Below are 21,232 nucleotides of genomic sequence, written 5' to 3' on the forward strand. Positions count from 1 at the left end.
TTTCACACATTGTTAAAGGTGCAAGAGATTAAAGCAAAAAATCAGGCTGGTAGGACACTTCCTGCATTAGGGGAAAAGTATGCTACCATCTCTCTTTTTTTGACTGAATGGTGAATGCAGTATCAGGTATGAGCACAATGGAGAACTCAGTAATCTAAATGGAAAATTAGGAACATATGTGCACAAATAAAAACGCCAGCTGTTATAATGGCTAGGTGGGAAAACAATGAACAATTCTAACCATGGTGTGCGGGGCAGTTATAAAGGATGTTCAATATGTAACTGTGTGTGTTCAGACCATAACAGGCTCTAAAAGCACTAATACTTAAATATAAAACAAAACAAAGAAACCCATTATACAACATGTTATGTTGCCCATTACAACAACTGTAACGTACAATGTTGTACAATATACATTGTACAGGGACATATTACAACATCTGTTTTAGTAAACGTATTTGATAGTTGTTTATATCCTGAGTCAAAGCTACTTACTGTACTAATAGAGCTTTTGTTTCTTTGAATATTGTAAAGATGCTACAAGCCATGTTATTTTCTAGCATGCTTAACTACAACAGAACCACGAAATAAGACATTCCACTAATGCTGTTGCTGCATAATCCAGAGATTACTCTCTAAATTAATGTAGCATATGCAGTGCTGGCTGTAAATTGAGTGAATCTGATTTCAAACTTGTCGGAGTCTGGAACATCCCTCTGGCCACCCTGGAGGGTTTGGAGACCGGACAGGGGGGTCTGAGATCTGTACAAGGGGGTCAGCCAGCCTCACACAGAGCCCAGGAGGACACTGCCTCTGATCCCTGGCCATGGGAGTGAATGCCCACATTGTATGAAGAATCACAAGCTGAGAGAATTCAAAATAAGTAGTGTTTCGTTTATCATAGAATGTAAATGTAGAATCTAGGATTTTTATTATATGGGGTTGAAGAGACAAGATGGAGGAATTGGGGAGTGGCCCTTGTGCTCCTTGTTCTTGCTCTCGTCCCCCATTTTCTGCTGAGCTGGATCTCAAGGATTGGTTTAGAGTAGAACTGACATGTTAGCATAGGTAGTAGGCATGGGTAAAATTTTGCAAATAAAAAGTACGTTGTGGACGGTGGTTGGGTCGAGGGTACCGTACATAAGGTGTGGGGCTCTCTGACCCGCCCAGTCCTGCCACATGTCCTGCTCTGCTGGGGATGCCTCACAGAGCTGAGAAAGAACTAAGATAAGGTACCCTGCCAGGGAGGCCTGGCAGAGCTGAGAAAGAACTGAGATAATGAAGAATAAACAACCTTGGAAACATGCACTGGCGGACTCAGCTTGTCGTCTCTACCTCTGGTGTGAAACACTTAGGGCAAAGAGAAGACTGAAAACCTTATTACCTCTGGGAACAGCAACCCAGAGGAGAATCTCAGGGAACAGCAACCCTGAGAAAACTGACATGGAATATTTATGTAATCAATGCCAGAACTGGAATTACTCTTGTGTGTGTGTCACACACACACACACACATTTATGCAGTTCTGTTCTCAGAGTTCCTTTGCCCGATGAAGAATACTTGCAAGTTCTACTACCATATACTGACCAGTGCTCTTCAAAACGAGGCATCTCAGTCCCACAAGAATGTATTTTGCAGAAAGGCTGTTTTTCTTTTGAAAAACATTCTTTCTTAATATCTGAGGCACAATATGGAAAACAGCAGTCTTTTCAACCCTGCACATTTTCTAGAACTTGTTACTTCCACTTTTGAGAAATCCCTTTCACAAACTAGAAGTTTAATTTCCCATTTTTCAAGAAAGTAAGTCATAATAATTAACCCATAAAATACCTTGGCATAAGTAGTATTGTCTGCAAATTGAGATAGTATCAACTCAGGATTTTTTAAATCTATACTGGCCATTCCTACTTCACCTCTGGCAAGGCCTCTTCCTTCCACTACAGCTACAATAACCGATGCAACAGTATGAGCAGAAACTGCAGATGAGGATGTAACTGTAAAACAGTTGTATATGTTCAGTTACATTCAATACAGATCAATGAAAGATTGATCAAGGAGCATCACAAATGACAGGGCAAGAATAAAAAAAATACAGATACATGAAAGAATCATTACCAGTTCTGTCTTTAGGAATACTAAAGACTGAACTGATAATGATTAGTCAGACTGGGAAGGAACTAACTTTAAATCCCATTATTTCTGCATTACCAGAGCACATATGATACGTATAACATGGCACTAGGCACCATTACCCTGTAACACCATTTTGCTCACATGAAGCACTGCAAAATGTCCAATCAGCTACTGTGTAAATGTTGTGAAGGACGAGTGTTCTACACCTCTGAACATGCCAACATAAAATAAATAAAACTTGCATCAAGAAACTTGAGCACTATGTTATAAATTATGTCAAATGCATTACAAGCCTAAAAATAAACCTTGATTAGAAATGTGCATGAATTTGGGCTCCTAAGTGACCACACTACATGTCCACAAATATAATTTGATTTTGGACAATTTGAAAAATGTCTGAATTCTAACTACACTGATAATTCAGACATGAATGCAAGTAAGTAGCAAGAAGATGCAACACCAATGCATCTTCTCAGTACATGAAGTAGTATTTTCTTGTTGGTGTATTGTTCCTTGGCAGCATTCTCTGTGGTACAACACACGTGTTTTGAGTTTATTTCAGTATCTTAACATACAACATTTAAAATAGAACTGTTTAATAAAATACAGTCAGAAATGCAAGTTAGCCTGTTTCCTCCAAGAGCTGTTAAACTTACCCGAATATCCCATAAGAGAAGTATGGCTTCTGCAACCAGATCTACCAGAAGAGAGAGGTGTTTTCCCTATACATGTGCTATTCAGACCTCGCACAGAAGAAGAACTCGTGAGATTCAAAGTATTAGCATTTTCTACACAAGAACTTTTGTCCCCAAAATATGATTCTGAGGGGAGAGAGAAATAAGTAAATTATGAAAACAGCCACAAACAATTTTTATCCACAAAGCAATATACAAACAACACCTTACAAATCTTCATTTTTTATAAGCAGAGATATGAAAAAGTCCTTCTATGAAAGTTCTCCAGAGTATAAAATGAAATAAAAGTCAGACTGCTTTGAAAACAAGCTTGCATTAATATGATTTTCTACAAAGAGGTTACCTGCAGTGCCAATAAAAAAGTAAGGATTTACATTGTTGAACTGAAATAATACAACAGAAGTCACTTTACTAAGGATCACTTCCTATTCTAATGAATTCTAGGTTTATGAAAGAATGCTATAAATCAACTTTATCTCACATTTGCCCATTATTTGAAAAAACATTACCTAAAACTTCACAAGTGTTTATGAAAACTTTTTTTTTTTTGAAAGCTGAGCATTCCTTTTAAAAAACAGGACAATAAGAAAAAACAAAACAAAGAATCAATTGGGAATGATAACCCCTTGAACTGATGGGGATCAACTCTCAGAAATCAAACACTAATTTGGGATGTATTTAATAGCAGTTTCTTTTACACATGTACTTATGATCTACCAATGTTTTTAAGTCCTCCAAAATACCTTTGTCTCAAAGCACTTTTAAGTTTCAATAAATTATTTAAATAATTTACTTGGTTTTTTTTAAATTCTCTTGACATGACTGAAGACATCCTTAACCTAGTTTAGATAACTGCTTTTTAAGATTTTTTAAAAAATTGAAAACACAAACAGCAGATCCACTTAAAAAACTCCAGGTGTCATAAAAAAGCCAAACACAAATGTTTCTGTTTCTTGTATTACATTAAAAACTGACACACAAGACAAAATACTTAAGTACTGTCTTTAGATGATCAATTAACTGCATGACTCTATTAAGGCTCATTGGTACAAAAATATCTACAATACTGGGGTTCTGGAGTTTGTTTGGGTTGTTTGGAGGGTGACGTGGGATTTTGTGTTTGTTTGGTTGGGAGTTTTTTTAATCTTAAAACTGTGACAAGTGATAAAAATATTAGCTCTTTGGTTGGGGATTTTTAAAGAGTGGGCACATCACCATTGGAATGCATACTGATAATTTTTTTAAAATAGTATTCATTTAGATTTCGGTGTAAGTTCAGTCAGAATTTTGGCAGAAGAGACTTCCTGTAGAAGGTACTGAATCTGGCATAACAGGGGGAAAACAGTAATTCTGAAGACCACATGAACCAAATCTGAAGACCACATGAACCAAATCATATACAAGTATTTCTCAAACCCAACATTTAAATCATGCCCCATTCGAATTAGCATTCTATCTGGGATTTTTAGGATTCCTCAGTAATCATATGTATTACCCAAGCCCATTTTCCCTAATTTCCAATTTATACATAATTTATACACACGTACATCAGAATTCATTGCAACAAGTGTTAAAATATTTTCCAACGCCTTTCATAGCTTCTTTTGTTCTGAAAATATCACAATTTAAACTTTTTTTTTTTGCTGCCTGCCAAGATACAGACTTTGATAGCAGATTTTTGTAAAGGATGGCAAATCGCAGTATTGCATTGTAGGAGCACAAGATTCTTACCACACATCGGGATCGACAGGCACTTAAAACTATTTCAAAGGCTGGGCCAAAAAGATAAAAACAAAACCCAAACCAAACACTGTGCAGTAATTCAAACACGTTTACGGTTCCCACCAGAGAACTCAGCTACTATTATCTAAAGAAAATAAGACAGATTTCTTCAAAGAAGTGCAAGGAACGATTTCAGTTGTTCTGACCGGCTCAATGAAAGAGGTCGCTATGACGGTTAGTTGCTGCTGCCCCATCTCAGTAAGCACAGCTTTTAACAGCCCCTTCGGAACCCGACCCTAGCAAAGAGAGCAGGAGCATAAAGAAGCAGATGAAGGCCCGGGCAGAGACCGTACCCCCCCTTTCGGAAACTGCCGGCTTCACCGCGCTGCTCCTGGCGGCCCGGCCGGCTGCGAGGCCTTCGCCGCTGGAGCCGCCCGGCCGTGTCCCGCCTCTGGAGGAGCCCCCGGTGCTCTCCGAGCCATGCGGCGTCTGCAGAAGCCCCAGGGTGTAGTGCGGCGTCTGCTCCGCCCGCCCGCCCACTCCTGGCGTGGAAGAGCCGCGGCCCGTGTAAGACCCCGAGGTGGCGGAGGCGGCCGCCCGCCCGCCCGCGCCCGCCATGCTGCGACGCCTCAGCACCGCCTCAGCACCGCCCCCGGCCCGCGCCCACCGCCGGCGATGGCGGCACAGGGCCCCGCGGTGCAGCAGTACACGGAGGTGCTGGCCCTGCAACGGGTTTCATTAAAAATACGCAAGGGCCACAGCAACGCAAGGGAAGTGCTTGCTCTGCTCTTTAAAACAGGAGTACTGCACTTAAACGTAATTTACCCCGCATTAATTCTTCACCATTATGACCGTTTTAGCAGGAACTTCAGCAATGTTTTCTTCCTGGTCAGGAGTTTGGATACAAAAAGTTCCCCAAAGTAACCCCAATGCTTGTTTACCTCTGTAGTTGTCTTAAAACACGTGCTTGTAAGAATGCTTTAGAACCCTAACACTGCTTTGTATATTAGCATCGTGTAACATACACCACTAAAATGTTTCAATTCACACTTTGACTAGGCACAATTTTGTCTCTGGCACTAAATACACCCGCATTATGAAACACTCCACATACTCACACCTTTTTAAACCTATCATCTTACAAGATCTTTAGAAATCACAACAGAATTAGGAAATTACATTGACCAAAGTTTCATCAGAGAACTCCAATATTAATTAGATTTCAATCTAAAGTGAAATGTTCTACACTGCTATATCACCCTGTGAAATACGAAGTTTCATGTCTGGGATATGAAGAACATCTGTGTAGTTGTAGTTGTGGAACACGGACATGGGACAATTATAAAGACGAGTTCTAATAAACAGCCGAGGAAAGCATGGAAGGAAGTTTTTGAATAACTCATTTGCTTGCAATTACTTATTATAAATCTGAAGCTATTCTGTAATACGTGTCTTTTAATTATAACTTTAGAAGCTTGCTTTGTATTAAAGAATTTTTAACTGTAGTTTTAGACTGTAAAAAGGCTTTTAGACAAAAGAAGGAAGTAAGGAGGGCCTCAGGCCTTTTCACAGAAGGTTGGAAACATCCTGGATACAAAAGAAGGATTTCAGCTCACTGATTTATGGTTCTTGAAAATGGAAACTGGACATCACTATTGAAGATTGACAGACCTGGAAAATAGATACTGGACCCCCACATCTGGAAGCTGGATGCCACCACCTGGGATACATATCCTGGATGTACATCCTGGAATACTGAAATATCGAAATAGATCACAATAGCGTATAGAACTGAACAGGAACCAAACATTACCACCACAGATTTATGACTGTTAGATATTGAATAGTGACGTTAAAAATTAGAAATGGAAACTGCTGAGAAAAGCTTATGAATATGTATGAATATAGCCAATAAAATACCAGCAAGTCCAGCAATTGGTGTGCAGTTGGAAGGGAAAATCCTTCTACTGTACCCAGCACGCTGTCTTTGCTCACACTTTACCATGCTAATTAATTAATTATTAAATTGAATTGCTGCTTGATATATTGGCCGTGTCAAGCATCTCATTTCTAACAACCCACAAATTAATTCCCAGGCTGTCTCAGTCTGTTAGAGACTAGAAACTCTGAAGACTATTCCATTTTGTCTACAGAACATGGAAAAATAGCAACTTTTTATCTACTAAACAGTGTTTTCCTGGATGAAAAGAAGTGCACTTGCAAAGGAAACAGTAATAAAAAAAACCCCAAACTTTTAATTTTTTTATTAACCTTTACAAGTTAAATAAAACTTGATCAGTGCTCTCATTCCCTCACACTCAGCACAAAGCCTTTTTTGTAAGGCTTTTTATTGTAACTTTTTTCCAAACCTTGAAAAAATAAAATTCCAGGCTTTGACCAAAGAATTCATAAGGCAAATAGGCAGTTAAAAGGAGTAGAGTTTTTACCTTATCTAAAAGCCTGTAGGCTTTAAAAATTCATTAGAAATGCTTGAGCATTCAAATTTACACTTAGTTTTTTTAATTCATGACAAGTAAAGGTCTATCAAATATTGACTTTGTCCAGTTCTACCTTAACACAGCGGAAAGAACAGAGATATTGAGCCCCACCTGTAAAAGACAAGGCACATTCAAGACCGAGCCCACTCCACTACCACACAAACTACTTACTGCTCCCTGAAGGCCAAGAGCCTGGCGCCCTCAAAAGACAATCAAGATAACTGTGCCAACTCTCTACAGCCCAGAGAGGAACTGTATGGTCTTTGCCAAAAGTATTTAGATCAATGTACTACCACACCACCCGGAGGCTGTGCTACCTTGTCCTTAGTATTGCTACACCCCTGGGCAGGGCAGCTACAACCGTGACACGGACATCCAACACCACAAGCACTGAGACTGTGTGATAAGTGCATAAGCAAAAATGACTTCCATAGGGAACATGGCACCCATCAGCAGAGAGGTCCAACAGTGCCATGACAGTGCAGGTGCTCTACAGCAGCCCTGCAAAGTGGTGACTGCTGCAGCCATCAGAGGAGACGTGGATGAGAGCCATCAAAAGAATGATGGATGAGCAAGAAGCCAAGCTTTAAGACAAAAGACTGTTATTTACCTGGGGATGCAATCCCCAGAGACAACTCTGTCAAAAGAGAACTCACAGAAGTGGAACTGAAGGCACCACCTGGCTCACCAATGAGAGATCACCGCTCAGAAACAATTACAATATGACAGACACCAGACAGATCCACACCTTAAGCTAGAATTGGAAGACAAGAAAGGCTTGACAAAGTGCTATGCTGATGTGGCAATGTACCTGCGACTCACGGGAGGGCTACCAAGGTGCCTGGTGATCACTTAGAACTATGGAGACACCAGGACCCGAGGAAGGTAGAGTGTACAATGCAGAAGACAGACTTAACAGAGTTTACACAACACAGACACATGCTGGAACTGCCTTCCTAGGCACAGTCCTCACATTGTGCTGAGAACTAATGTGCTCCCTTGACCTGCTCCTGAATGGCTCTCTCCCGTACACTGACTTTAAACTCCTCCTTGTAATTCCCAACCTTGCCTCCTATCCCCTCAGCATCCTTCCTTCCCCTTCACTTCAGAGGAATGGGGTTCTGAAGCCATCTTCCTTGCTATTTGCCAGCAAGCCCAGGCAGGCGAGCCTCAGTATTACTGCCCTGCTCTAGGGCACGCCCGCTGCTGGATGCATGTCCCATGCACCTGGGGCCGAGTGCACGCACGCACTGCCCGTGGTTGCAACAGCACCGTGGCCCTCATGACCAGGCAAAGGCCTCCTCGTAACCTCTGCACTGAGACCCCTTGGTGCGATCTGAGCTCCCCTGCCGTGCCACCTTCAGTGATCAGGAGTCATCCACACCTACCGAAGCGTCCCACTTGCCTCACCCATGTCCTCTGACCCTTGGCATCTGCTCAAAGGGGAGATGCACCCCGCGCCATCATGATGCCCCTGTGACCGAGAAATGGGTGCAACAGCACCAGATCCTGAGCATGGTGCGTCTGCCACCCATGCCAGGACAGCAGTGAAGAGCGGCGGGCAGGAAAGGAAATGGCGCCCTGATGGGGCAGTAGCACACCGGGACGCCCCGGCAGCACCAAACTGAGCAGGATGACCTGCAGCCGGTGGGGAGCTCTGGCCGCCAGCCGTGCGGCAGGGCTGCAGGGCACCACGGGAAGTGTTTGTGCAGGTGGAGAGCTTCATTCTGGACAAGCCATCATTGAAGTGCTTGCAGGTGGAGAGCTTCATTCTGGACAAGCCATCATTGAAGTGCTGTCGGAGTAAGTTTTATATTAAACCACAGAAATAAAAGCTTTTGATACAAATAAGTAACAAAATTAATGTAGCAGACAATTATTTATCTACAATAGTCAACAATACAAAGAATTAGATATAAAAGGTTTTTTGGTCAAAAGCTTATTATACATTTGGAACATCTGTCCCCCTATCTCAAGACTGATCAAATACAAAGAAATTAGGCATAAAGCTTTCTGGCTCTCAAGAGATGCCATGATCCTAAGACTGAAAAAAAAAACCCCTCAAAACCAAAACTACAGAGTGTGTTCTCCAGAATAGATACTTGAATAAAACAAAACTTAGGGAAAAAAAAAAATTAAGCTCCACCACCATATTTGCTACAGGGAGCACTGGGATAAAAAAAGGAATGTAGTTGATACTGAAATCCTTCCTTATGTTACCTGTATGATTTGAAAATAATCTTTCCTTGGGAGAAGTGAGGTTAGTTTGCAGATACTGTCTAAGGAACTAAAAGGAGGGGGAGGGGATTCTCATTGATGGGATCATTTTGTATTCACTGTACTGCAAAATGACCAAGAACAACGTTTCTGAAGATTGAAGATTCTGAAAAACAAACTCCATCACCAGAGATTATCCTGAAGCCTGTACCTCTTCAGGAAATAATTATACCCCTGGGTTTTCTCCCCTGGGTTTTTAGCTGGCATTTCTCTGAGGGAGAGGGAGGTTTTCATGAAGATACTTCATGCTCCCATGCTCTGAAAAGTCAGAAACAACATGATTATCCCCCCTCAGCAACCACTTTGTAGTTAAGAGTCCTTCAATTCCCACTGGTCCACGTGCATGGATCCGCGAAGTACTAATTCCCACTTCAGCACCTGTAAGAAACACCCAAGATAAAGGTAGTTAATCCTCTGATGATCACTTCATACTAAAAGTTTTTGCACCTCTAAGTAAAAAAGCTGCCTGCCTTTCAGGGGCCTGCCATTCTCTGCTCCTCTCCAAATACCGGTTCCATTTACCTGATAGAGAAGCTTGAGGAGATCAACTATTACATTATAAATTGTAATGTTTATATAGTTCTGGCTGCTACAGTAACTTCCAGAAAGAAAGATGCAAGAGAGAGCGAGAAAGAGGTATCTCTTACACTGCTCTCAGACTGATCTAAAGGCATAATCCTTAAAAAAACTAAAAAGCTAAACTGGTAAAGATTATGATCTTATGTCCTTTTTTATCACATTGAGGAGATATTGGAAGACCTTAACTGGAATTTTTCAGTCACATGGAACACCGTTCCAGCTGACACAGTAACAGCGGGTAGTGGGAATTTCTGATTCTCTACCTCATCAAAGAATGTTTCCCTTGTCTTCTGCAATTCATGGTAGGTGCGTCTGTTTATTTAATCAATTGATACTCAGTTTGGTTCCTGCCCTTCATCCCTTAACACTGCAGGACTGCCACACTGGACAGGATCTCAATCTGCCCAGCAGGACTGAAGCATTGCATTCTTTACAGCATCAGTAGAAAGAGAAACAAAAGGAAAGTGGTTCAGCAGTTTCACATCCTGTATTGCATTGTTCTATCACTATATGCATGCAGCATACTTTACTGCAATTGAACTGAGCTTCAAAGGATTAAAAACATCTTTATGTGGATAAAATTTCTAGGCTTCAACTTTTTGTACAGTACCTTTCCTGAAAATCTTTTATTAGACAGTAAGATAAGAGACTAATTCTATCTTTCAGGGTTCATACTGTCACACTTTACACACACAAGAAAATTCTGTAGTCACAACCCTGCAAATATCTTCCCTCTTACCAAGTCCAAACCTATAGCCATCAGAGAATCGGGTACTGGCATTCCAGAAAACACAAGCGCTGTCCACATGCTGGAGGAAGAACTCTGCTGTTTTCTCTGGGAAAGAGGCAGAGACAAAAATAAAATCCATTGCCTACATTATGATCATGTATTCCAATAAACACAGCAGCTCTCTGTTAGTCTCAAACATGGAATTGTTCCAAATACTGAGAAATCCTAAACTCAATTGCTATTGCAGGTAATATTTGAGAACTACAATGCAGAAATGCCACATGCAAGATGTGAACTTGGACATCAGTAGCCCTTAGCAACAAGACAGACATTCAAGAGCAACTCTCTTTCCAGAATAAATCACTAGTTCATCAGGTCCTGTGACAGTGCTTACGGTATCAAATGCATGCCTTTTAGTGGCATGCATTTAAACTCAGCAAGAGGTATAGAAACAGAAGTCTACTTGAGTCACATTGGCCAGCTGCAGATCAACATGACCTTAACTGCAGCTGATTCTCAGAAGTTCTGGGCTTGGTTTGGTTGGAGAGTCAACTTCAGTCTTGGCACAGCTCTAAGTAAGGTTTTGAACTGGCACAGACCCAAGAGACAAACTACTACAATGTAGTTAGTTGCACTAACACCAGGAATTAGCAGTCAAACCAAAACAGCAGCTTAAAGAAGGAGCCTGGTCACTAACCATTCTCTGTGATAATAACATCCGTATGGGAACTTCCATACTTGTGGATATGTTCAACAGCTTCTCGAACGCTGTCCACTACCTCAATGCAGCACTCTAGGTCCCCATATTCTGTGCACAGAGATTTCACTTCTGAAGGACTGAATGTCAAGTAAGATGCAAACTTTGGGCCAGCATGAATCTTCACCTGCAACACCAGAAACATTTTTTTGTGGCTACTGATCATACCAGAGCCTTTCAGGTGAAAGTGTAGCTTCTTGTACTCAATATGGGATAGACACCCCTCCCTGTGGTGCTGTGCTTTGGACTTCTGACTAAAACAATGTTAAAAATACACCAATGTTCTGGCTCTTGCTGAACAGAGCTTGTACAGCATCAAGATTTTCTCCTCCCCCCTGTTCCATCTCTGTGCCCCTGGTAAGAAGATTGGGAGTGTGCAGGAAATTGGGAGGGACACAGCCAATAGCTGTTCAGAACTGACCAAAGGGCCATATAATGTCATGTGCAGCAATACAAATGGAGGGGAGGGGGATTTTGAAGAAGGTAGGCATTACTCAAGAGACTGGCTGGGCATTGATTTTTTAGTGGCAGACAGCAAGTAATTAGCTTTGTCTTGCAGGTGTTTTGGGGGACTGGTGGGTTTTTACTTTTGTTTTGGAGTTTACTTTTTCATTGGGTTGTTTCATCCTCTTTGTCCCCTTTCTTCTTCCTCTTTCCTTCACTTATCAAACTGTCTTTCAACCGACAAGGTTCCTTGCTTTTGCTCTAATTTTCTCCTCCTGTCCCACTTGGAAACAGGGGAGAGTAAGCAGGCAGCTGGATGGTGCTCAGCCACCAAGTGGAGTTAATCCACAACATGCATGCAGCATAAGAAAAGAACACCTATACTTTAGGAAACTTTGCACATAGATGAATTAGCTACAAGGTGCAATAACTGACATGTAAAGTTGGCTACCTACCATGACAAACCCCTAATTCGGGACTAATTTGAAATTATTTAAAGCATTTATAAATGCTTTTAAATTATTTAAAGTATTTATTTGGAATAATTTAAAGCAATTGTATCACTTAGTCACCAGGCAGACAAGACCAATACTTCCAGTACTTCCTAGCACTGCTAGGAAAACAGCTACAATACAGGCACCAGCCTTTAAGACAGCAACTGCAATGCAGAGAATAACGAAAGGAATGCTTCCAAGTTTGCATCTACAGAAGTCTTAAGATTTTGAATGACTTTTATCCTTTCACTTTATAAATTGATACCAGCCCTCTCTGAAGCACTTCTCAGACACAAAGGAGTTACTAGGTCCAAACCCAAAAAACCACACAGATATTTTTTGTTTGTTATAAAGAAGATTTTAACACATTATCAACCTTTGCTAAAGCACCTAAACAATGAGAGATAATTTAGAACAGATACAGCACAGAAATTCCATGCAAACAAAACACAAGGAACTTTGACAAGACAAGCATAACTGGGAAATAAGTCCTAAGTCTACTGAATGTGAAGGCTTTTGAGATGGTATCTGTAAACCAGCATTTACTTGTGCAACTATAAATTACTTTAATTGCATAATCCTGCCCAATATTTGCATGTTTCTTGTTGTCAGGTCAGATTAGAGAGAGAGAATATCCTCTCCACTGTGTAAGAGGATGGATTAGGGTTGGTGGTGGAAATGTACTAGTAGTCATATTCCTCCCATACAAAATACAAACATCTACCCTGCACTCTACCCTTCCCAACAAACAACTGAACAAGACATTAAAAAGCCCCAAACATTACTTGTTCCTTGACTACTTATCAGCTTCGCTTACTCTAACCCTTTTAACATCACTGAAACATATGACCTCTCTATCCTGCATTAATCACTGCCTGTGCACTCATGTATTTGTCAAATACACAGTGCTGTGTGAAAACCCTTGATTTACGTGCAATTCATACTACTTCACGGATATTTCTTCCTGATGCATTTCTACTACCTTTACTGAAAAAACATTGCTTGTGTCTGAAAAATTAATTAGTATGCTGGCCTTCTGATTTCCTTTCACATACCAGGAGGGAAAATTGGTGGGAATAAAGGGCATGCAAGAGGAAAATTTTAAAAAACACATGTATGAAGCAAATTCAGAAAGGATAAAAACAGGAAAGGAATTCACTTGGGTAAGTGGCACCGGGCTGGCAGAACCCCAGCTAGCTCTGAATCCTGGCTGTGCCAGAGGCCGTACCCAAATCTGCCAGCAGTTTCGGGTAACGGTGCAGAACAAGGCTGTACTTCTACTGCAACAGGTGTTGCAGAGTCTAGGTTTCAGAGCAAGGACTAGAGAAGGGTTATTCCATATGATTTCTCAGAGACCTTTATTGCCCAAGAGGGAGGGATGAAATAAAGAGGACGTGCCAAAGCCTGTGTGCACTTTTAACCCGGTGACCAAGGGGTGTGAGACAAGCAGGTAATTGGCCCCAGGATAGACGGACAGGTGTTTTTCTAAAACATAGGGCAGGGTCAGGGGAAAGATGGACAGCTGACCGAAGCTTCCAGAGACAGGGTAGGGGCAGGAGAGGTGGACAAAGAGACAGGGAGGAGATACCTTTGGATGGTACCTGACTTATGGGGGGGGGGCGCGGGGGGGAAGAGTGGAAATAGGGAGGAACCACTGGGATATGAAACTCCAAAACAGCTTAACAGAAACCCACCACCACAGGTAAGAAGCTAAATGAACAGATTCAGGAAGACGAGGCTTTGCATCTGGCTGAATTTGAAAGGGGAGAGAAAGGGAGAGAAAGGGTTGTGTATATGCTTTTATGGCAGAAGATTATTTTTGCTATATACAAGGAAGTATATAGCAAAGGTATCCGGTAACAGCCTACAGCTGTCATGAATAAGCTGCTTTCAGATAATTTCTACAGAAACACTTGACACTGTGTGAAGAAGCAGTTCACTGACGTGTACAAAGACACATATGGGTAACTGAAACGTTATGCCATGTAGACAGGGCTACACCAGCCAGACCAAATGCTTCTACAGTTTTATTAAAAAAACCCAGACAAAAACCACAAAGTATGAGTGACTAACCTGTTCTACTCTCAACATGTCTATGATCTGATCAAACAATGGCGTTCTCAGCAAGTCTCGATGAATTAGGAGAGTTTCCAGAGCATTACAGGCAGCAGGGTATTCACACTTTGAGTCTCTAACTGAAGTTTAAGAGTAGATAATTGGTTACATAACATTTACAACAAAGATTTTTGGATATTATATAAATTATAAATTACCATAACTACATTGCAAACTCCAAAGTTCAATTATATCCATGAAATTCAAGTCACCCTCCCAGAGCTTACTTATTCGTGTGACCTTCTCAACACTGGCATCCGTGTCAACATACACATGACAGATCCCTTCACTGTGTCCCATCACTGGAATTCCCTTAGCAGCTTTCTGGATATTCCTGACTAGCTGTGACGAACCACGTGGAATGATGAGATCTATCAGCTTATCCAAACGGCAGAGATCTTCTACTTCCTCTCTCGTATTCACCTGTGGTAGTTGCAATACAAAGAGTTTACAGTTTGAACTCTCAAGTTTTGCTCACGCTTTTTATACACACCATAGCAAAGAAATATTTGATTTAACTCTAGGCACTTACCAGTTGCACTGCATCTCTGACTCCGTGAATAGAGAGTGCTTCTTGTGTCAGATGATGAAGGATTTGATTGCTATGTGCTGCCTCTTTTCCTCCTTTGAGTAGTAAGACATTTCCACTGGCTATGGCCAAAGCAGACACCTGTTAAAGGAGTTTATTATGGGGAAAAAAACACCCTTAAATGTAATCTGGTTCTTCTGTCAGAACAACATCCACAAAATAAAACCAGAATTTTTGGTTCAGTTGACTTACTCAATATCAATCTACAGTTTTCCTTTCATGGCTCCAAAAAACCATTACAAGTAGCAACACATTTATGCCTAGAAATTAAATTTGCTAGTTTCAAGATCAAACTTGAGTTTTCAGGATACTATTGCCATGGGGAAACTAGAGTGAACAAATCAGAGGAAACTATGGACATAGGGCTTCATACGAACTAGATAGCTGCGTGGGCAATTACACCAAGGAGAATAATTATAGGAGCAAGAACTCTTGTCTCTAACACAATTCCAGCAGAGAGTGGCAAATAAGCTCTTCCTAGGAACAGGAAGAACATTTTCATCATGCTGTCTAGAACAGCAGTCATAAATAGACAAAACGTCCTCTAAGTGTGGAGAAAAAAAAAATTGAGTCAATAGCCCAGGATCATCTTTGCTTCCATGTTTATCACCAGAATAAACCGGTAGACATTGCTGTCCTTCTGTTTAAGGTGTCAGACTGCACCCATTTAAGTCTAGCAATGCAAGAGGTTTTTGTTCTTTTCTACCTCAGAGTATGTCAGGTGTGATAAAGCTCATTGTCAAAACCTTTTCTTTAACCCATTTTTGTATTCTTTGTCCCAACTTCGTTCACAACGGCCTCACAATTTGTCCACCTACTTAAAAAAACAAAAAAATTTGAAAGCATGCACTCCTTTGGAAAATAAAATCACCTCCTCTCCAGAACCTTTAGAAAAAACAAACTCAGTATGTAATTTTGCTGAATTACTATCCTCTGGGAAAGATTATATGTATCATTATCATCACCTGTATACATCATCACCAAACCTACACTCATTAGAGAGAGTATCTACTGTATGTTGAGATGCAAATGCCAAAATCAGCCAGGCTCACGCCTAACAAGAAGGTAGCTTGACGGCACACTTTAGATTCTGATTCATAAAATAACCAGCTAAATACATCTTTCCCCTTCTAGCATCAAATGTAATAATAATCAGAATGCTTGGTATTCTACCTCATTTGAAAAGAATATTAAAAAATAAGAAGCACCTTAGAAAAACACACTGAAGTATAACTGTCTGGGAAGTCTGCCTTACATAACTATCATGTGTCTTTTTAACTTAAAAAAATAGACCTTAAAAAGCTATCTGATTGTATTTTAAAAGTACCTTCCAAGTATCTGCCCCTCCAGATCAGTATCACAAAGGAAAAGTAAACAAATAAGCTTATTTAAGTAAAGAGGCATAAGATTAAAAGAAAGGTTTTGACCAGGTTTGAAAAAATAAAAAGAATACCAAGAATTAAGACTCAAAAATTAAAAGATTAAAAGCAGAACACAAGGTAAGGAGTTTCAAAATGGTTCCGTCTTAAAGACTAGTAAAACATACTTCAGAGCAACAATTGGATTTGGTAGAGTCTATAAAAAACAGTCTCTTGAAGGATGCTTGCAATTTCGCCCTGTAAGTATTAGAGGCAAACATGCGGCTTGTATATACTTACTACAAGCTTATTAAATCTTAACCCAAACAAGTATGAGATGCAGTAGTAAACTAAGAGGAGGGAACTGCTCCTCAGTCAGAGACCCTCCTACCATCAAGTGCAGGATGGAACAGAGATCATGCAATTCAAAGACAGAGTTATCAAAAATTGTCCTCTGAAGTTGAATCAGTGTTGGGGGTTAGATTTGTTTCTTTTCTATTTACAGAATTTTTTCCCATAAGCTGCTAGGACACTAACTACTGGGTACTTATGGGTACTTAAGGAAAAAACAAAGTAGCCAAAGGAGAGGAATGAAGCACCTGGCTTCACTCTTTCGGTCTCTGGGAGTTTCTCTTGGAGGGGGAAGATACCCGAGTTTTGGGAGCAGATAAAGGACCGGGCTGGGGGCAGCTGTTCTCTGTTGCTCTCTGCATCGGAAGGAGGAGGGTCAAGCCGTTGCTTACTGCGGAGCGAATTCACTGTCATCACGGTAGCCTAGTCCTAGAGACCTACTATCATCTGCTTGTGTGCCCAGAACTCTGAGCCTGCCTTTGCCCACCCTGCTGGAGCTGGGCTGCCGCTGTCCCACACCTGCTGCTTCTTCAGCACTGCTCTGGGTCTTTTGCTACCCTGTAGCCCTGCACGTCCTGCCCTGCCAGGATGCCCTGCAGTTCCAGCTACCACCATAGAGATTCGAGTACCTCTCATCCACCAGCCCGGGATTTCTGCTCATTTCCTGCCATTCCAGCTTAGTGCTCCTCAGAGTCCTGCAGGGGATCAGATTGCCCCCAGGGTTTCGTGAAGCAAAGCTTCTCCTCCATCCCTTCCTGTCTTGGCTGAGAAGGGTATCATGAGGTTCTTGTTTTCTGAATTGTTGTTAATGCCATAGTTATTGTTGTTTGTTTGCCTTGTTATACATACTAGTAAAGAACTGTTATTCCTACCCTCATATCCTTGCTTGAGAGCCCCTTAATTTCAAAATTATAGTCATTTGGAGGGAGGAGCCTCCATTCCAAGGGAGGCTCCTGCCTTCCCCAGCACATACCTGTCTTTCAAACTATGGCAATCAGGAAGCCTGATGTGAGTATAAGGATAAGAAGCTGGCAAGAAGCAAAGCAACTACCAAGACAAGCTATCCTAAGTCTGTAAAACAAAGCAGGGGAAGGAAGGGCAGGGCAGGGCAGCCAGGAGTCAGTCTGGTGTAAGTTTTAAGATATAGCAAAGAGAAAGAGGAAGACATCAGCTATGCAAGAGACCTGGGCTGAAGTCCAGGAAGACAGAGGCAAATTCAACAAGGTGACGTATTGGTTATCTGTAACAAACAGAGCTGGAAGTCAAAGGAGACTAGTGTCTTCTTGTTTCATAGGAACTTCTCTTACAGCATACTCCTTTTCATTGTGAAATGGGGACTACTTACAAAAATCTGGCATGAAGTACAAAGGTGTCCACTGGTTGAGCCTCCCATCCTCTTGAAGTGGCTGTACCCATCATTTTCTGCTTAAAACACCTGCTCCTATGTTAGAGAACGCCTCAATCAAGCTTCCTAGATACCTAACGTTTATTGTGGGAAAAGATGTTACTAATCGGGGGGAGGGGCTTTTTGTTTTAATTTTAAAATCTACTTCAGTTGCTCAGTAAAGTAGTTGGGAGTTAGAGAGTAAGACCACGGTTGCCTCTGCAACATTAGTTCAGCATCTATAATTTCATGCATTTTACAACAGTATTTACTTGCAGCAACACTTCCACACAATGCTGCAGGGGAAGGCATTTGCCATTAACATACCTGCCTTATTCCTGGCATAAGACAAATGATTAACTGAACACTGCAGAAGCAAGTTCTGAGAACATCTCTGCATAAAAAATAGGTAGGCCAACAAAACTAATTGTAGATGAATCCGCAAGAGTCCTTTGAAACAATACTTTTTGTAGTCTCTTGCTTGCTCACCAACAGAAATACCCAACAGTGTAATCTACCTTCCTTACAAACCTGGGGAAGACAGTCAGGACGAGATTCAAAGATGACGAGAAGGACACCAATTGGCACTGTCACTTGCTCCAAATCCAAGTCTTTAGCTATTCGAGTTCGTCGAATTACACGGCCAACGCTGTCCTGCGAGGATGCTGCAATCTGACGCAGACCAATAGCCAAGCTGTTCAGCTTTGAAGTAGACAGACTTTTGAGGGTTTGAACCGCTCGGAACCACTTTGAACCGGTCGGAACCGGTCGGAACCGGTTTGAACCGGTCGGAACAAGTCGGAACCGGTTGGATCCGGTCGGAGCCGGTCGGAACTGGTCGGAACCTATCAGAACCGGTTTGAACCGGTCTCAACCGGTCGGAACCGGTCGGAACCGGTCGGAACCGGTCGGAACCGGTTGGAACCGGTCTCGACCGCTCGGAACCGGTTTGAACCGGTCGGAACCGGTCGGAACCGGTTTGAACCGGTCGGAACCGGTTTGAACCGGTCGGAACAGGTGTGAACCAATCGGAACCGGTCGGAACCGGTCGGAACCGGTCAGAACCGGTCTGAACCGGTCTGAACCGGTCGGAACCGGTTTGAACCGGTCGGAACCAGTCTGAACCGGTCGGAACCGGTCAGAACCAGTAGGAACCGGTCGGAACTGGTCAGAACCGGTCGGAACTGGTTTGAACCGGTCACAACCGGTCGGAACCAGTCAGAACCGATCGAAACGGGTCGGAACCGGTCGGAACCTGTCGGAACCGGTCAGAACCAGTCAGAACCGGTCGGAACCGGTTTCCACCGGTCGGAAACGGGTCGGAACCAGTTTGAACAGGTCGGAACCGGTTTGAACCGGTTTGAACCGGTGTGAACCAGTCGGAACCGGTCAGAACCGGTTTGAATTGGTCGGAAGCGGTCAGAACCGGTTTCAACCAGTTTGAACCGGTCGGAACCGTTTGGAACCAGTTTGAACCGGTCGGAACCGGTTTGAACCGGTCGGAACCGTTTTGAACCAGTCGGAACCGGTCGGAACCGGTTTGAACCAGTGTGAACTGGTTTGAACCGGTTTGAGCCGGTCGAAACCGGTCGGAACCGGTCGGAACCGGTCGGAACCGGTTTGAACCGGTCGGAATTGGTCGGAACCGGTTTGAACCGGTTTCACCCGGTCGGAACCGGTTTGAACTGGTCGGAACCGGTCGGAACCGGTCGGAACCAATCGGAACCGGTCGGAACCGGTTTGAACCGGTCGGAACCGGTCGGAACCGGTCGGAACCGGTCGGAACAGGTCTGAACCGGTCTGAACCGGTCGGAACTGGTCGGAACCGGTTTGAACCGGTCGGAACCGGTCGGAACCGGTTTGAACCGGTCGAAACCAGTCGGAACAGGTCGGAACCGGTCGGAACCGGTTTGAACCGGTCGGAACCGGTCGGAACAGGTTTGAACTGGTCGGAACCGGTCGGAACCGGTTTGAACCGGTGTGAACTGGTTTGAACCGGTCGAAACCGGTCGGAACTGGTCGGAACCGGTCGGAACCGGTTTGAACCGGTCGGAATTGGTCGGAACCGGTTTGAACCGGTCGGAACCGGTCGGAACCGGTCGGAACCGGTCGGAACCGGTCGGAACTGGTCGGAACCGGTTTGAACCGGTCGAAACCGGTCGGAACCGGTCGGAACCGGTTTGAACCGGTCGGAACCGGTTTGAACCGGTCGGAACTGGTCGGAACCGGTTTGAACCTGTCGAAACCGGTCGGAACAGGTCGGAACCGGTCGGAACCGGTTTGAAGCGGTCGGAACCGGTGTGAACCGGTTTGAACTGGTCGGAACTGGTCGGAACCGGTTTGAACTGGTCGGAACCGGTTTGAACCGGTTTGAACCGGTCGGAACCGGTTTGAACTGGTTGGAACCGGTCGGAACCGGTCGGAACTGGTCGGAACCGGTTTGAACCGGTCGAAACCGGTCGGAACAGGTCGGAACCGGTCGCAACCGGTTTGAACCGGTCGGAACCGGTTTGAACCGGTCGGAACTGGTCGGAACCGGTTTGAACCGGTCGAAACTGGTCGGAACCACCATCTACACATGCATAATAACCATAAATTCTCAGTGCCTACCTGTATAAAAAAAAAACCCTTCACCATTTATCCAGACCTTCCTTTTGAATACCAGTCCTAAGAGTTCCATATTCTGAACTAACTTTTTACTTACTCCACTTGGAGTGCGCAGCTGCTTTTTAACAGTCAGGATCCACTTCAATGTGTCCCTACTCTTCAACTCGTGATTTTTCACATATTTGAATGTTTTACCAGCCCTTTTGACCAACAGTAAGATCATTTTATTATCAAAATAGGTATTTTTTAGCAAATGAAAAGCCTACTGCGACAGTACAACATCTCTATATCCAGTGTGAAAGCAACACGGTATAATGGTATAAATATATGCATACATTGTATTACACAGAATCTATTATATACATTCCAGTTAACCATGGAAAAATTAACAGGGGTAGATGACTACTGATTATGGGCACAAACTATTTTTGTGAACAAGATTTTTGAGAAACTTGAGGGAAAATCTGTATTCTGGAAAGATGACAACCTTGGGATTCCA

At 42.7% G+C, this 21,232-nt stretch overlaps 2 protein-coding genes across 7 annotated transcripts in view; both read right to left on the minus strand.

Annotated features, from left to right (window-relative positions):
- Positions 1-8,444, minus strand: part of LOC134548713 (mutS protein homolog 4-like) — a 28,976-nt gene extending 20,532 nt beyond the window's left edge. The window contains exons 1-3 of one of the 6 annotated variants that reach the window (XM_063393602.1): positions 6,222-8,444; positions 2,790-2,954; positions 1,831-1,994 (exon numbers count right to left, since the gene is read on the minus strand). In XM_063393602.1, coding sequence (XP_063249672.1) covers positions 1,831-1,994; positions 2,790-2,954; positions 6,222-6,360 — 468 coding nt within the window. In that variant the 5' untranslated portion in view covers positions 6,361-8,444. Of the gene's footprint in view, positions 1-1,830; positions 1,995-2,789; positions 2,955-4,903; positions 5,213-6,221 lie in introns of those variants that run through there. The other 5 variants (XM_063393605.1, XM_063393603.1, XM_063393601.1 and 2 more) reach the window with 5 other exon arrangements.
- A 468-nt stretch (positions 8,445-8,912) lies between these two features.
- Positions 8,913-20,956, minus strand: LOC134548508 (delta-1-pyrroline-5-carboxylate synthase-like). Its single transcript, XM_063393412.1, has 8 exons — positions 20,820-20,956; positions 18,658-18,844; positions 14,977-15,114; positions 14,672-14,867; positions 14,403-14,524; positions 11,332-11,518; positions 10,644-10,739; positions 8,913-9,703 (listed from the first exon to the last, which is right to left on the minus strand). The coding sequence occupies exons 1-8, from the start codon at positions 20,954-20,956 to the stop codon at positions 9,522-9,524; spliced, it is 1,245 nt and encodes a 414-aa protein (XP_063249482.1). The 3' UTR covers positions 8,913-9,521.
- Between the last annotated feature and the right edge of the window lie 276 nt (positions 20,957-21,232).

The sequence above is a fragment of the Prinia subflava genome, chromosome 3 (genome assembly GCF_021018805.1).
Source record: "Prinia subflava isolate CZ2003 ecotype Zambia chromosome 3, Cam_Psub_1.2, whole genome shotgun sequence".
Taxonomy (NCBI): domain Eukaryota; kingdom Metazoa; phylum Chordata; class Aves; order Passeriformes; family Cisticolidae; genus Prinia; species Prinia subflava.